Source organism: Oenanthe melanoleuca, chromosome 3, assembly GCF_029582105.1.
Source record: "Oenanthe melanoleuca isolate GR-GAL-2019-014 chromosome 3, OMel1.0, whole genome shotgun sequence".
NCBI classification, from domain to species: Eukaryota; Metazoa; Chordata; class Aves; order Passeriformes; family Muscicapidae; genus Oenanthe; species Oenanthe melanoleuca.
The window spans coordinates 71,843,258-71,858,684 of NC_079336.1; the positions used below are offsets into that span (position 1 = coordinate 71,843,258).

At 36.3% G+C, this 15,427-nt stretch overlaps 1 protein-coding gene across 4 annotated transcripts in view; it reads left to right on the forward strand.

Annotated features, from left to right (window-relative positions):
* PDE10A (phosphodiesterase 10A) overlaps nucleotides 1-15,427 on the forward strand; it is a 262,818-nt gene that overhangs the window by 201,210 nt on the left and 46,181 nt on the right. For all 4 annotated transcript variants that reach the window (XM_056487304.1, XM_056487302.1, XM_056487303.1 and 1 more), the window contains 2 exons: nucleotides 7,414-7,534; nucleotides 9,380-9,429. In XM_056487304.1, coding sequence (XP_056343279.1) covers nucleotides 7,414-7,534; nucleotides 9,380-9,429 — 171 coding nt within the window. The remainder of the gene's footprint in view (nucleotides 1-7,413; nucleotides 7,535-9,379; nucleotides 9,430-15,427) is intronic.

Sequence of the window (15,427 nt, forward strand, 5' to 3'; positions counted from 1 at the left end):
CGTGATCGCTGTGTGCTCTTTTGTACCTCAGATTCTGAAGTTTAAATGAAAATACTCAATGTTCCTGATAGGATCACGGCAAAATTAGCTGTTCATTTTGCTTAATAACTTTCCATTCTATGTTTACTTGAATAATACTTCCAGCAAAGCTGCCTTTTGGCAAGTACCTTTGCTTTGCAAACTCTGGCAATGCCAACAGCAATTCACTTTGCAGAAGTTTACCATATAAACACCAGAAAATTATTACCTAGCAAATGACTTGCTCATTTAGAGTACTTTATTCTTGGAAACAGGAATGATACTTTAATCCTCTCCTTTCCCCTTTTTGGACTTGCAGCTTTTTTGGCAGTTGCCTTGGCACCAGCCAGCACCCAGCACAGTATGTCACTGCCAGTCACAGAATTAACAAGTGTATTTTCAGTAAATAGTTGTAATAATTGCATGTATCCTCACTCTGTGACTGATAATAAAGGTTTGGGCTCTTTATGACACGTCGGCAAAGCAAGCTCATTCCTTGTAGTATCTTCTTGTTAAAGATGGGATTTAAATGTTTTCATGCCATCCCAGAACTAAGAACAAATTAATCAAAAAGTTAAGGGAACTAGAAGAAATATAAAAATATATATGAATATATATTTAGCCTTTAGAAGTGTTGCAAATGACATTGCACCTATTGTCACAAGGATATGCTTGTATGAGTTGGTTTCTTTAAAAAGAAAACCTTGTGAATACTGTGGTAGTGATAAGCAACAGTGGTAGGAAAATGAAGTTTATTTTTAATTTTGTACATGGTGTCTTTAGAGTGCTTGCAAGTCAAGTATTAGGAGGGAATGTCATTTTATAAAAAGCTTTTTAAAAAGAGGAGCAGTATTCAGCCTTGTCAAGTTATACTGAAGCTCATTATGCTGTTTTATTATATAACTTGGAGAGGTGATATAATTGAGATATTCATGAAGTTTTATGAGCCTTACAGTTAATAACAGATTATATGGTTACCTCTATGTAATCATAATGTTCTTTTCTCCTAAGTGAAGCCTTTGCTTTTTATTATGTTTTTTCTGTTGTGAAGCTATTTATTTTATTGTTACCATTTGGTAACAGGGAAGGAGCCGATGGAAAGGTCAGAATGGGTGTCAGTGAGTGGGGGCTGTCGGGCAAGAAGATTCTTCTAGGAAAGAACCATCTCTCTGAGCCTTGGAAATCAGCTACATAGAAAGGCTGGGAAATGTGTGCCTTGGTCACTAGTGAGTCCTTTCTGTGCAGAGTAAGCTGGTTTGCATCATAATAGGGCCTGTGCTGCCAAACATCATCTTGTATTGTCCCTTCTTTGCTTTCGTCATGAAGGTGTTTGAGGGAAGAAAACGTTCATTGCTACCTGCGTATGGTGCTGCAATGCTAAACTTTATTTACCGTGCAAGTCCTAACCCATGTCCTCTCCAGTCAAAACAAGAGGAATAGACGTCAGACAAATGCGTGTAGGAGCAGTTTTCTCTCAGGCTATGTACAGACATTAAAATTAATCACCTCGGCTAAGACTGCTCTTTATAGTTGCTTGCTTTCCAGTGTCCAAGTTTAAAGAAAACTGGTTACTCCAGCCAAACCCAGTTACCTCTCCTGATTTTTTTTTTTTGAGTTTCCAAGTTCATTGCTCCTCTGAAAGCCATCTCTGGACTGTAAGTTTGCTTACCACTTTCTTCAGTCTGAGGATTTCACATTCTTTGGCTCAGCATTTCCACTTTGAAACTACCCATTTGATTACCCTTTTGTAAGGTTGGGGGGGTTTGTGGTTTTTAGGTTTTTTTTGAATGAAGTCCAGATTGATATTTTTGTTTCTTCGCATGTGCAGTTTATATGTGTTTTCAGTGTTATTAGAATGTAGTTATCTCATTGTTGTCTATGCCCCAAAATAACAAACACCAGTTTCCATGCAAAATGGGAACTAGCCATCAGTACAGATCAACAATGCAAAATATTGCAGTCAGTGAAGGACAAGGTCTAGAAAAGGTAGCAGAACACATAATCATACATGGCAAACATGCACAGAACCTATCTCACTACATAAACTTCTTTGTTATTATTATTATTTTTTATTTTTTTATTCTCCCCCACGGCTATTTCTCTCTTTATACCTACTGCTCTTCAAAAGTGCAATAACATCACTATAACTAAAATAAAACAATTTTTTTCATTTAAAGAAATAGTTACAGGTCTGGCCTTCTTTGTTTTTACACTAGATGTCTGAATACTCATTGTGATAAAGTGTAGTGACTGTAGAATGAATAGTTTAACACTTTTTAACCAAATGTCTCTTACAAGGCTGCCTTTGCCTTCAAGGGTTTGGATTTAGTTCACCAATATGTTGCTTTCTAGTTATGCATTCCTTTGTGAGAGAGAAAAAAAAAAAAAGGAAACCTAGAATAATATTCTTCAGTTTAAAGAGCTACTTAGTGTGTGGGCAAATAAAGTAATAGTGCCAAAATTCTTAAAGGACATATAGTATTTCTTTAGAAAAAGATAAGTAATTGAGTATTGATTATCTTTCCAGAAGATAAGTTATGGATGCAACTGGAAAATTATATAGAGCAAATCTCTTAAATCAGGATGGTAAGTTTTGTGATGCTACCCAAGAGAAGGGAAAACTGATTTAGTCCGGAAAAAGGCATCAAATATTTTAGTTTATTTGCTTCATTTTGTGGCAACAGTTCTTTTTTTTAAACAAGTACGGAGATGTTGCTGTTGGGAAATCATTTTTATAATGCAAGTATCAATGGCATTGAGAACTTAGGTATGTAAGACCTGTCTTTTTATACTTCTGGTCAAGTATGAAAATACCTTGTGTGAAATATTTTAGACTGACATCTCAATCAAATGTTAAGCTAATTCAGACTATTGAGACTTCAAACAAATGTTTTTCTTTTTTATTTGGAGGGTTTTTTAGTTCATCTTTAAATTCTTTCCCTCATGACTCCTGTTGCCAAGACCATAGTTTTATAGGAACGAAAACTTGTGTTGGTTGGAAGTTTATGAGAAGATCTTGGTTGTTTTGGGTTCAGCAGCTGCCTGTGTTCTGTAGTGTGCTAATGGAGAGGAGAGCAGCTGTCTGTTTTAAGATGACTGAAGAACCTTGGGTGAAATCCAGTCCCTGCCTAAGGACATTCTTTTGTGTAAAACGTTGCACAGAATTACTTGAATTCATTATCTGCAGGTTTTGTTGCTGCCATTGATGGTTTAGTTTAAGTGGTTTCAAGAAGCTGGTTATTTAAAACACTAACCAATAAAACCAGATAGAGAATGGATTTTAAACTCCTGGGTCTACATATAATGTCCTGGGCCTGTGTACATCCTTTATGCTTAGTGATTTCACACTGCTCAAGAATTGAGGTTCCTTACAAGAACCTCTGTTTGCCCCAATAGATCCTATTCCTGGTCCAGGAACTCCTTCTTATCTAGACAGCTGAGTTCATTTTTATTCTTTCCTACAAATGTGATTTTGATCTCACAAATTGTGTTTGTTGTTTGTTTTTTTATGCTGCTTTTGTTGTTGTTTTGTATTTTTGTGGTTTTGGTGGGAGTTTTTTGGTTTGTTTGAGATGTTTAGCTTTGTTTGTTTGCTTTGCCTTTTTTTTTCTTTTCTTTTTCTTTTTTTTTTTTTCCTTTTTTTTTTGGCCTGCTTACATGTCTTAGATCAAAAATATGTCATCAGTTTCAAATTCCCCTCCATCTGTCCACAGCCCCTTGTGACAGCTCTAGAGTGCCTTGCAATTGGGTGAAATTGGTGGCACTGGCTCCGGGGAAAGGGCTCTGTAGTAGGGAGTAAGTGTTATATAGAAACTTATTCATGGCTATTCATAAAATATTTTAAGGAGCAAACAGATCAACGTGTGTATTATGTCAGCACTTATTGACCCTCTGCTGTATTGATGAAGGCTTTTTGTTGCAGCAAAGGGGCTTTTTCTTTCCTGCAAAAGCATAAAATGCCTGTGGCACAGCTGCCCTATGAGCATCAAATGATTAAAGTGACCTTAATTGCAGGGTCTCTCTCTCTTTTTTTTTTTTTTTTTTTTTTTTTTTGGTTACTTTAGATATTAAATTTTATACTTGGGTATTAGTTTCTCCATGTGTCATAGTTGTTTAGAGTGAATACTTCAAATTTATCTCACTCTACAGTATTTCAATATCTCCTTTAATGTTTATATTCCTAGCCTTCTTGTTTAGTTCTAAGTCACAAAAGTATTCTTAAATCACCTGTCATGGGTGGTTGTCCTCTATTGCATTGCAATATTCTAAAGACTATGAACCATATAAATATTTTTAAATAAATTAATACATTTAAATAAATGTAAAACCAACCTTATTTAATATTTAAAAATATTAATGTTACTATTTATAACACGATTTCCTTTCTTAATTGTTAACCCATTTTCCTAGCTTTAAAATGTACACAGATACTAAAAATATGATGCTGTTATAATAGTGCTAAACTAGTTTTTAGTCCAGTTGAATTATTTTATGTAACGTTGCAAAAATTCAGAATTTTATAGTAAGAATACCAAAATATTTGTAGATGCTGAATCTTAAATAGAAAGAAACCAGCAGTGGGAAGAATTAATTAAGGAAAAAGTTGGTCAAATTTGTTGAAATTGCAAATTAGAAACTCTATGTACTCCATATAATAGTATATATATATATATATATAAATACTCCTTTTTCAAGTGTGAGTTTTTTTGAGGTGTTGCTTTCTCAAAGCAAGTTTTACACCAAATATGCACAAGTCTTTGTTAGCAACTGCATTGGGCAGTGCTTGTACCAGTTTCCTGATGACTTACTCAGTGTTTAACTACATGGTTCCATGTACACTACAAAGACTATTGTGGCTTTTCAACCAAACGTTATCGTGGTTATCCAATCTAAAATGACCAGAACGTATTAAAAAACTCTCTCACTCTACTGTGCTAAAAGGAAAGCCATTTCACAGCATGGTGGAGTATGTCTTTGCTGCTGGTGGCCCTAGGAATTGGTTAATGGTGGATCTGGCCAAGCTGGGTTCACCTGGCCAGCTGTGGGTGCGCAGCTGGCCGGTCCCTGCCGTGTGACGATGGTGGCACTGCCCAGCTGCCATCCCTGCAGTGACATGGTGCAGGCAATCCTTTGCCAGCACGTGTGGCAGAGGTGAGGATAAAGGGCACATAGCTGTTATGTAATTACTATGCATGCTGAACTGCTGCTTGATGAGAGGGAAAGCAGATATTCTGCCATGGCTGTTATGCCAATGGGCTCATTTTGATGATGTGTTCCCTTAATGTATTAGCTTTACCCTTTGAAGATTTGATTTAAATCCTGACTCTGCGTCACAGTATTCATTTCCAAGCTCTGAGAAGGCATTTTTCCACATGATAAAGGCTTTGTGCATGTGTGCTTGATTAGCTGTTGTTGCTTTAGGATATGTGGCTACACATACTTTTGCAGACTGAATAGTGTAGACTTAGACTCTTGTTCACCATTTTCCTGCTTTGCAGCTACTTACAGCTACAGATTGTAAGTGTAAAAGCTCCACTTGTGTGAAGCTATGCCATTGTTTTTCTCCCTTTGAACAATAATCATACAGGAGTGAATGTGGGACACAACAGAGGGCAGGCAGTGGAAGCTTGCCAGCTGCCATATGGTGCTAATATTGGTGATGGCATGCTTTATTGTAAACTCAAGACCTGCAGTAGTTTATGCATTTATGCAGTGTGACCTTACATCGCTGTCAAAATGTATAACTATCACATCATTTTACAGAAAGAATTATGAAGTGTCAGGTTTGTTATACATTGAGAATATTTGGACAGCCTAGACTCAAATGCTCCAATGTGTCCATGAGGAGCAGTAGATTAATAGATGAAGAGGAGGTCATGGCAAAGATTGTATATTCTCAGGAGCCATTTTAAAGTCAAGATTAAGATCTGCTGAATTTAAAGAAACTGGGAATTGATATTATCCAGCAAGCACTTTGAATTTGTTTGTGGAGCGTTTTTTTGGATTTTTTTTTTTTTTTTTTTAGATGAAGCATCAAAATGCATTCTTTATATACATATATATATATATCTCTACGTACTCTGTATTCATGACACAGTGTGTTGTATGCATGAAAATAAGAGGTGGAATAAAAGTCATATCATGAAATATGTTGTGTAAGTTATGTGCTTAATCCATCAGTAAGTGGTGTCACATGTAGAGGTTTACCCACATTTACAGACAGAAGATCCAGAAAAATTTTGAGCAGTTACATATATGTACAAAAACACTGGAGTGGTAGTGGGCTAGACTGTAATACTCTGAGCATTTATGGCATTTTCCATAGTAGTTTGTATTAGTCTGCTCTATATTAAACTTGGCTCTGAAGTATGAATGAGCAGAAGAGTAAGCCTTAGTCTTTCAAGCAACATGAATTTGTCTAAATATCACCAGATTAATTTTTAGTTTAAGCAATGTAATTTACTGCATCGTGGCATTCAGTAAGTAATTGACCATATTACTTTCTTCAGTTACCACATTACCAGTTTTGGGCAGGGTAATGAATCTTTACTTAGTGCCAAGTATTGCTTTCTGTGAAATTATTGTTCGTGATGTTGTCATGCTACACATACACATTTAGAGCTGTTTCTATCAGCCCTTCAGAACTTTGGAAATGGATAAACAAATGCAGCTGGGCCCCTGAAGGGAGGCTGCATCTCCTTTCCTGAGATATTTTAACCATGTCATGCTGTTCCATCATACCAGCAATCAGCACCCCATGGCTCCCATCTCAATATCCTAACTGATTTGTAATCTGCCAACAGATTTGATTTGTGTCTGCCATCAGCAGTTGAAACAAATGCCTATGAAGCCACAGTGGCTGGCGTGATTTTGACTTGTGATTTTTTTTTTTTCCTTGACTTGGTTGGTGTTAATTGCTTCTGTGTTTGAAAGGCTGAGCTTCCTGAACTAGCACCACCTGCAAGCTCTGGTGCTGGGTAGAGTTCTGTCATTTGGCACACAAATCTGAGGTGGAAGATACTAGCTAAGGCAGTTGCTTGCTTCCTTTCTTGGTGGACTAGGAGGTTTAAAAGGAAGGAGTTGGAGTCTACTTACTTGATAATTGTCATCTCTCTCATTTTCTTTAGACATTGTCCATGACCCTGGTTTAGTTTAGGTGGTTATTAATTGTCAGTGATGTTCTCAATGTGCTTTGAGCAAATGTCTAATGAACAGAGAGTGAAGTGCTCTGCCTCTTGCTTAGCAGTGACCTTGTTCTGGCAGCTGGATTAGGACAGCTCTGCCTGGCTCAGTATTGAAATCTTAACATATTATTTTTAAAGAGTTTGTATGTTTAAAACCTGCCAAATGCATCTCAGGTATTCTAAAATGTTCTTCTCATCTTTGCTTCCATAGTACCAGGATACGAATATGCAAGGCGTAGTGTACGAATTAAACAGCTACATAGAGCAGCGCCTGGACACAGGAGGAGACAACCAACTGCTTCTCTATGAGCTGAGCAGCATCATTAAAATAGGTAAGAAGGGGAATCAGATATCTGAGCTGTTACTCAGCATCAGTGCACAGCACATTTCTTACGTGGTTTAATTAATAAGGACAGATATGGAGGGATAACAGTGTTCCATTGGATGTTCTCTCAGTGTGAACTTACTTCACCTTCTGTCCCTCTGTGAATCCCTAGTTGCACTTAAGTGAATTTCATCTTTGGAGGGAGTTGCATATCCAATTGCAATATTAGAGTCTCATGTTAAATGAATCAAAGGATTGACTATTCTGATTATGAAGGTGCTGCAATTTCAATAGTGAAAGTAAAAAAAAAAAAAAAACAAACTATCAGTAATATCACTGCATACTTAAATGCCTTTTGAAACAATTGAAATGTCACTGGAAGAAGGCATATCTTTTGTGTGATCTCAAATTAAACTCAGTTGTTTAACTAATTTTTTCTATCTGATGTAAGTACCTTTTATGGTAAGAAAATACTACATATGATCAAAAGTTAAACATTAAAAACAAACAAAACACTCAATAACGATATAAGTGTAATTTGGTTTTTTTTTAGCCAGAGTGGATGTATTTAGGCTTCAATAGGAAGTGTCACAGCTGATTTGTCAGCTCTTTAGAAAGGTTTTACTGTCCCAGCTACCTCATCATTTTGTGATGATGTGTAATAGTTCTAGTTTATAGATATGATGATTTAAAATATCCTTTTCTCTGCTGATTTTGCTTAAGCTGTTATTTGTATATTGATGTCCAGCTCACAGCAAATCAAATTTGTTAATATGCAGCAAGTGAGACTTGACAATAGACTGCTTATGTTTTACAATTACGTTTTTTTTCTTTTGTAAAGCAGACAGGAGGGGTTTTTGTATATTATTTCCTTTACAGTACTCATTTGCCTTGTAGGTCAATATGCTTAGGTACTACAGCTGAGGGATTTAAAATCTGAATGCAAATTGCTGTGTCCTCAACTCTTACCAGTGGTAACTACACAGTGGAAATATTTTCCTTTAGTCAAAGAAATTAAGAAAGCCATTTGATTTCATTGCAGAGAAGTAAAAATTTCCCCTGAAATATACTAAAGGGTTCTTGAGTTCATTCATAAAACAGTAGGTACCAGGTATGTCTCTTTACTGGCTAGAATGTTTATTAACTTTTGGAAAGATGTGTGATCCAAGCCTGTTGTGTAAAGCAGGGTGAAAAACATTTCCTGCTATATACTGTTCTGATTTTGAGGGTAAGTTATGGTGGTTGGTTTGCTCTCAAGTTTTGAGAGTGTAAGTAACTTGCCTACCCTGTTTCATACCACTATCTGAATCTGGCAGAAATCTAAAAAAGTATAAACTTTCTGGTGAGTGGGCTAGGTGCAGAAAATAGAAACAGTTTGTTTGGAAACACATTTTTATAGCAGTGTTTGTAACTCCTCATTTTTCCCATGATTTTCCCTCTTAAGGAAAGGACAATTATAGCTTAACATTTACAATTGGTATTTATTTTGCTCATAGAAATTGTAATGGTATCTAATGGATTATATTGCAAATACACTTTTTTATGTTACTTTTGTTGTATGAATTAATTTGCATTTACAGACATGATGCCTTGAAGTATAGCTGTATAAAGAAGTTGTTTCTAATTATCTTTTAGAATGCAGTAAATTCCAATTAAGAAAGTAAGAGCTCTGTGGTACCTCTAACTTTGTAGACTCTTGGAAGTTTTAGGAGACACAGCAAAAGACCTTAGCCTTTGAAATAGTACATGTTTGTCCTAACTGGAACTGAATCCATGGTTTCACCTCAGAGATGTTCTATAAGTTTGATTTATCCCTGTGAGTACAATTATTTATTTATTATTGCTTTGGCAGCTACAAAAGCTGATGGATTTGCACTGTATTTCCTGGGAGAATGCAATAATGTAAGTATACTGGATTAAAATGCTTCTTTTCTGTACATTCACAAATATGATTTTTAATATAATAATGATGACATTGAAAAAATATTCTCTGCATTTAGATCCTTGGTTTTTTGGATTTTTTTGGATTTTTTTTTTTTTTTTAAGATTTGGCAGTAATGCTATTGTTTCTCTGACTCTCGAAGCTTAAACTTGTGATTTAGCATATTATTGTCCTTAAGAAGCAGAAAACTTAACTTGAATTTACTGTCTACATAGCCTTTTCTTTGCAACTAGTTAGTTCCCTGATTTTTTTTTTTTTGTTTTGTTAATGTTAATTGTGAGCTGCAACTTGATAGTGAGGTGGTGTAAATTTCAGATGTAGATTCTAGTTGGCATAAAATAAAATTTATAAATTCATTTAGTTTCTGATGTAATAATTCAAAGAGCAGTGAGTCCAACATTTGTTTTGTTTTTTGAATGTTAGAATACCTTACATCTTTTTCTGTCCAGTTTAATTTCAGTTAGAATGATACTAGAATTCGTAGTTATGTCAAATGGCTATCAAGAAGGAAATGTAGTTTAGTACTTCAGTCAGTTCCCTCAAATTAAAAATCAAAATTTGTCAGAAATTTCAATGTCTTTCATTGGTTCAAGAAACAAGCAGTGACTAGAGAGGAAATTTTTTTTTTTTTTTTTTTTTTTTTTTTTGGCTTTACTTAGCCAGTTTTAATAGTTTATTCTTGTATAGTTCATTAGCCAATTTCCTTCACTCTTTGTGCAATAGTTGAATTCAGAAAAAATGGTAAAAATTGTATTTTTGAAATAGTGGAAACAGAATTTAAGATGTACAAGCCTGCAAGTAACTTGATGTGGAAGAAGGCACATACAGAAATTTCCTATAAGAAATAGAAATGAGGTTTTGCATTTTTTGTGATATAATAGTTTCATAGAATAAAGAAAACCCACTTTATTATTCAGAAATTGTTTTTTCTCAATGAATTTGGTTAAGCAAATAAATAGCTTATATTTTTAAATAACTCTTTCACCAAGAGGTATAATTTAAGAAACATGTTGTTAGTTCTTTATGAATGCAATCTTTGGTTGTCATTAGTAGGTGACAGCATTCATTGCCATGGGAGGGAGCTGAAAAGCTCCCTGCTGCTGCCAGAGGCAGGAACCTGCAGGAAGTTCTGCCTCCATCCCAAATGCAGAGCTCTGGCCAGCTTTGGTGGCAGTGACTGCCTGCCAGCTGAGCATGCCCATCTCTAAACGCTTTGTGAAAGATTACAGTAAAATTAACTTTATGGCTTGAGACAAAGAGAATTCTTACTGTGGTGAGGTTTTTCCTATTAGATTAGTGTGGCATAATATGGGATTACTCACAGCCTTTTAATACCCTGAGGGCCTGGGTACTATATGACCTTCTGTTTTGTTTTTTTTTAATAACATATTAGGCAGATGAATCTATTTGCTTCCCAGTATTCCAGTACAACTCTTTCCTGAAAAAAGCTCCAACCACTAAAAGCACACATTGACTTTATTAACCACTGCTATGTAGCTGCATCACCCAAAATGGAATGTTCTTCATGTAGTTATTATAGGGACAGATCCCAAGTCCTTTGAAGTTAGTGTGAGATTTTCCATTCACTTTAGTGGGCTTTGGGCCAAACTCATGTTTGTAGTCTTGTAACTAAATGGTAATGCATTAGCCTACTTCTTACAAGAAATTGTCATTGGAAATTAATTTGGCTAGCTCTTGTCTCTTGAATATTTAATTTAGAGGATGTATCCAAGTGAGATTAGCCATTGCCCAGCAAACACTGGGAATGTGGTTTTATTTATTTTTATTAAATGTCTTTTTAAAAGGGGAACAAAAAGATTGTGCATAGCAAAAGCAGGAATGAGCTAGTTCTTTAAGCTGAAATTAAAAATATTTAGAACCCTTTGATTAGCCTGCACAAACTATTTGCTGAATATCTATGGCCATGTGTTGAAGAACAGTGTCTCCTTTTTGGTGGCTTAATATTTTGGTGCTAGATTTGTGTGTTGAATTTTGCCAATTTGGCAAAATCCTTCCCCTACCCCCTCCAATTTAGCATTGGCTTTTTGTTCATTAGCTTGGAAAATATCTGGTTGTGATCTAGCTAGGAGATTGTGTGTGTACGTATTTTTGAGAATTAAATTTTGAGAGGCAAGTGTGTAAGAAAGGAGGAATCCTATTAACAAGTAGACAATTACTTTCAAATGATTTTCTGATATTTAGTGATGTGTATTCTGACTATATTCTGTAAGGGAATTTATGACCAAACCTGAAGCACAAGCACTAACTCTACTTCATTTCAGTTTCTGCTTTAAATGTATATAGGGATACTTTTGCTTGCTTAAATTAATCCACATTTGTGAATTTTGACTTGTGTTAATTTCAAAAGAATATTGCAATATGAAATATCCTTAACTGTGTTTAGCCTGGATTAAATAGTGAGTTTCTAATTAGGATATAAGATAATTTCCTTCTAAAACAATGCTTAATTTTTGCAAAATGAAAAACAGTAAATGATTACTACATACTTTGTGCTGTTATTTCTTAATATTGAGGAAATTGCCATATCATTGCAGATTTTTTTTTTTCATGGATTACTAAGAGTGCATAGTAAATCATTCTTTGGTGCCATATTTAATACGGGCAGAATTTTCTTTACACAAAAATTATATTAGAACAGAAAGAAAATTCATTTAATTAGAGATAAAGCTCTAGAGGAGCCAGTCCCTTTCTTTTTCCAAAACATAGATGATACACTGAACTTTAAAGGAGGACATTACTTTAGAAAAAATTCCTTTAGAGAATTTAATGGCACAAAAGCAAGTTTGTAAAAATATATGTCCATATAAAAAGTTCCTTTATGGCCTTATTTTCTTTCTCTCAGTTGAAGTTTACATGCTTTATTACAGCTGGAAAACAGCATAAGGACTAAGTAACTTCTGGCTGAGACAGCTGAGGTTGAATGCCTTCAGGATATTTACTTGAGTGAATTTGCATGAAATAGAAGATGCCACATCAATTGCAGATTCCAGCGCATTTCTTTATGCGAGTATTACTCAGAATTGGTGCCAGAATGGTGCCTGTGTGGACAGTTCAGTTGTTTTAGCATCCTTCTGGGTGTTCAAATTTCTTGGAAGCACTAGCACTCAGTGCAGTCCTTGCTGAGAGTGCTCTGATGGTGATTCTGCTTTGCAAATGATTGCCCTCTGGCAGGTGAGCACCCCTTGATGCCCAGCTCCTTCCTTCCCTGTGAAGTTGCCCAGTATTTCAGAATCTGGTTCTGTTGTGCTATGTATATGGTAGAATGAATTGCCTAAATTCTACCACCCATCATTGCTAATAACAGCAGACTTTCCTCAGACCTGTGCCACACTGCCTCTGGTTTTTGAACTTTCTTCATATCTAAGGAATTATCTTTGTCTGTGAGTTAGTGTAATTATGCAAATTATTTTTTCTTGAGGTACATAACAGCCGTTTTACAAATACTATATACTGAAGAGCAGAAACCCAAATCAAACAGAAATGTTTCACAGCTCTCCAGCAAAGGACTTGACTTTATTTCAGTTTTCTTTTTTATTTCTTATGGGGATGAATATACAGTTCATAATTCTCCTGCTATGACCTTAATTAAGTATCATCTTCAAACATGACTTAAAGGATTTATTAAAATCCTCGTATTGGATACTGTGTGTATAAATCAATTTTCTAAGTGTTATGCTAGCTGGGCATGGATTTAAGCCCATAAACTGACATCTTTACGAGACAATATTTCTAAAATACTTATCACAGTTACAGAGTTCCTAATGTATTACTTTATTAATCAATTCTTCAGATAGTTCTTGTTTATAGCTCTTACTTGTATGAGTAATTTACCTCATGATTACACCATGATTCCTGTGTAAAGATGTATGACTTCCAGTTTAACAGGCATACCCTTAAAGAAGCTTTTACTTGGTCTTGTGTTACTTAGTTCTTGAGACTGCAAATTGTGTTGACAAACAGATAATCCTCGCTTCAGACAGAAGTTTCCAATAACTTTATTGTAAGAACTAATTATGTGAGGCCACAAATATGTGCACATACTCTGTGCTTCAGGGTGTATTTTATTAAGCCATTCTTGAATTTCTGGTCATGCAAAAGTTGGTGCAGCTTGATGTGTATGCAGTGCCACCTAGTGAGTGTGTGAGGGGGTGATTTGAATTATTAAGAACCCGGAAAGAAACATCTACTGCTTGCTAATCGTCTCCAGTTTTTGAATGCATAGGTATCTTCTCTGAAATTTTAAACATGTCTTTTAAACATGTTTCCAGGTGAAATTCTTCTGTTGCAAGTCAATTCAGGAAGCTTTGGTCTTTATCCTTTAATCAATTCTAAGACCATGTGGGTTTTTTTTAATGTCAAGTGGAAGAAACCTGTTGCTTTCTTATTTGACAGTGAATAGTGATACTCAATAAGAGAGCAAAATCTCCCGTTTAGTTACAGTGTTTGAGTTATATTTGAGTCAATAAATTACCAAGCTGAAAGAAATAAGTGTCTAAATGTATTTTAGGGAAGTTTTAATCTTGTTTAATTTGCTATTCAGGTAAATGGACTTGTGGAATGTACTCATGATGAATATAGTATCATAGAATATCCTGAGTTGGAAGGGACCCATCAGGATCACTGAAGTCCGGTTCCTGGCCTGCATAGGACAGCCCAAGACTTACCCTGTGCCTCAGAGCATTGTCCAAAAGCTTCTTGAGCTCTGTCAGGCTGGTGCTGTGACTGCTGGGGAGCTGTTCCAGTGCCCAGCCATCCTCTGGATAAAGAACCTTTGCCCAATACCCAACCTCAACCTCCCCTGACACAGCTTCAGGCCATTCCCTCAGGTCCTGTCAGTGTTCACACAGAGCAGAGATCAGTGCCTGCCCCTCCTCCTGCCCTCACAAGGAAGCTGGAACTGCAGTGGTGTCAGTCCTCAGTCTCCTCCAGGCTGAAGAGACCAAGTCACCTCACCCCCTCCTCGTATGTCTTCCCCTTAAGGCCCTTCATCATCCTTGTTACCCTCCTTTGGACACTCTCTAATAGTTTAATGTCTTATATTGTAGCACCCAAAGCTGCCCCCAGCACTGGAGGTGAGGCTGCCCCAGCTCAGAGCAGAGCAGGACAATCCCCTCCCTTGCCTGGCTGTGATGCTGTGCCTGGTGCACCCCAGGACAGGGTTGGCTCTCCTGCCTGCCAGGGCACTGCTCACTCATGTTCAACTTGCCATAGACCAGGATCCCCAGGGCCCTTTCTGTGGCACTGCTCTCCAGCATCCCATTCCCCAGCCTGTCCATACATCACTGTATACTATAGGTAGAGTGCAGAAGTTGCTAGAAAATTAGGCAGAGTGCAGTTGTTTGTGTTTCACTATCAGAATGGGAGGTTGTTTTGTGTAAATCTGCAAAGATATATCCAGGTATCTGGTTTTACTTAACATATTCACTAACGGCAGGTGGAGAAAGAATACAGGATTGCAGATATGTTTGTAGGAACAGATTAGATTTCAAAATGGGCTTTGGAAAGTGATCAGAAGAAACCAGACAGTGATTCAGCTAGGAAAAGTGCTCTGCTTTCCACATGTTGCCTTTCTGTGTGTAGGGCAGTCAATGACTCTGAGAAAGACTCTAGGGTTTTCGGTGAATTTGAAAGTAAAAATGAGTCTGCAATAATCATTCTTGTATCAAGAAATACAATTATGTGTGTAGCACAAACAGAGCTCTAGCGCTAGTGTAAAGTATTTTTCCTATTTTTCTCTCCATTGCTAAAGCCACAGATGGAATAATTGCTCATTTGTGCTTTAAGAAAAAATAGAGTTGGAGGAACTGAAGGGAGTTCAGGAGAGAATAGAGAGAATGGTCAGGAAACAAAAGAAGTGGTTTTGTTTAGTTGAAAAAAAAGTTGAGAACTGAAGATATGCCTGGATAAAGCAGAGAGGAGGGGAATCACCTCCAACAC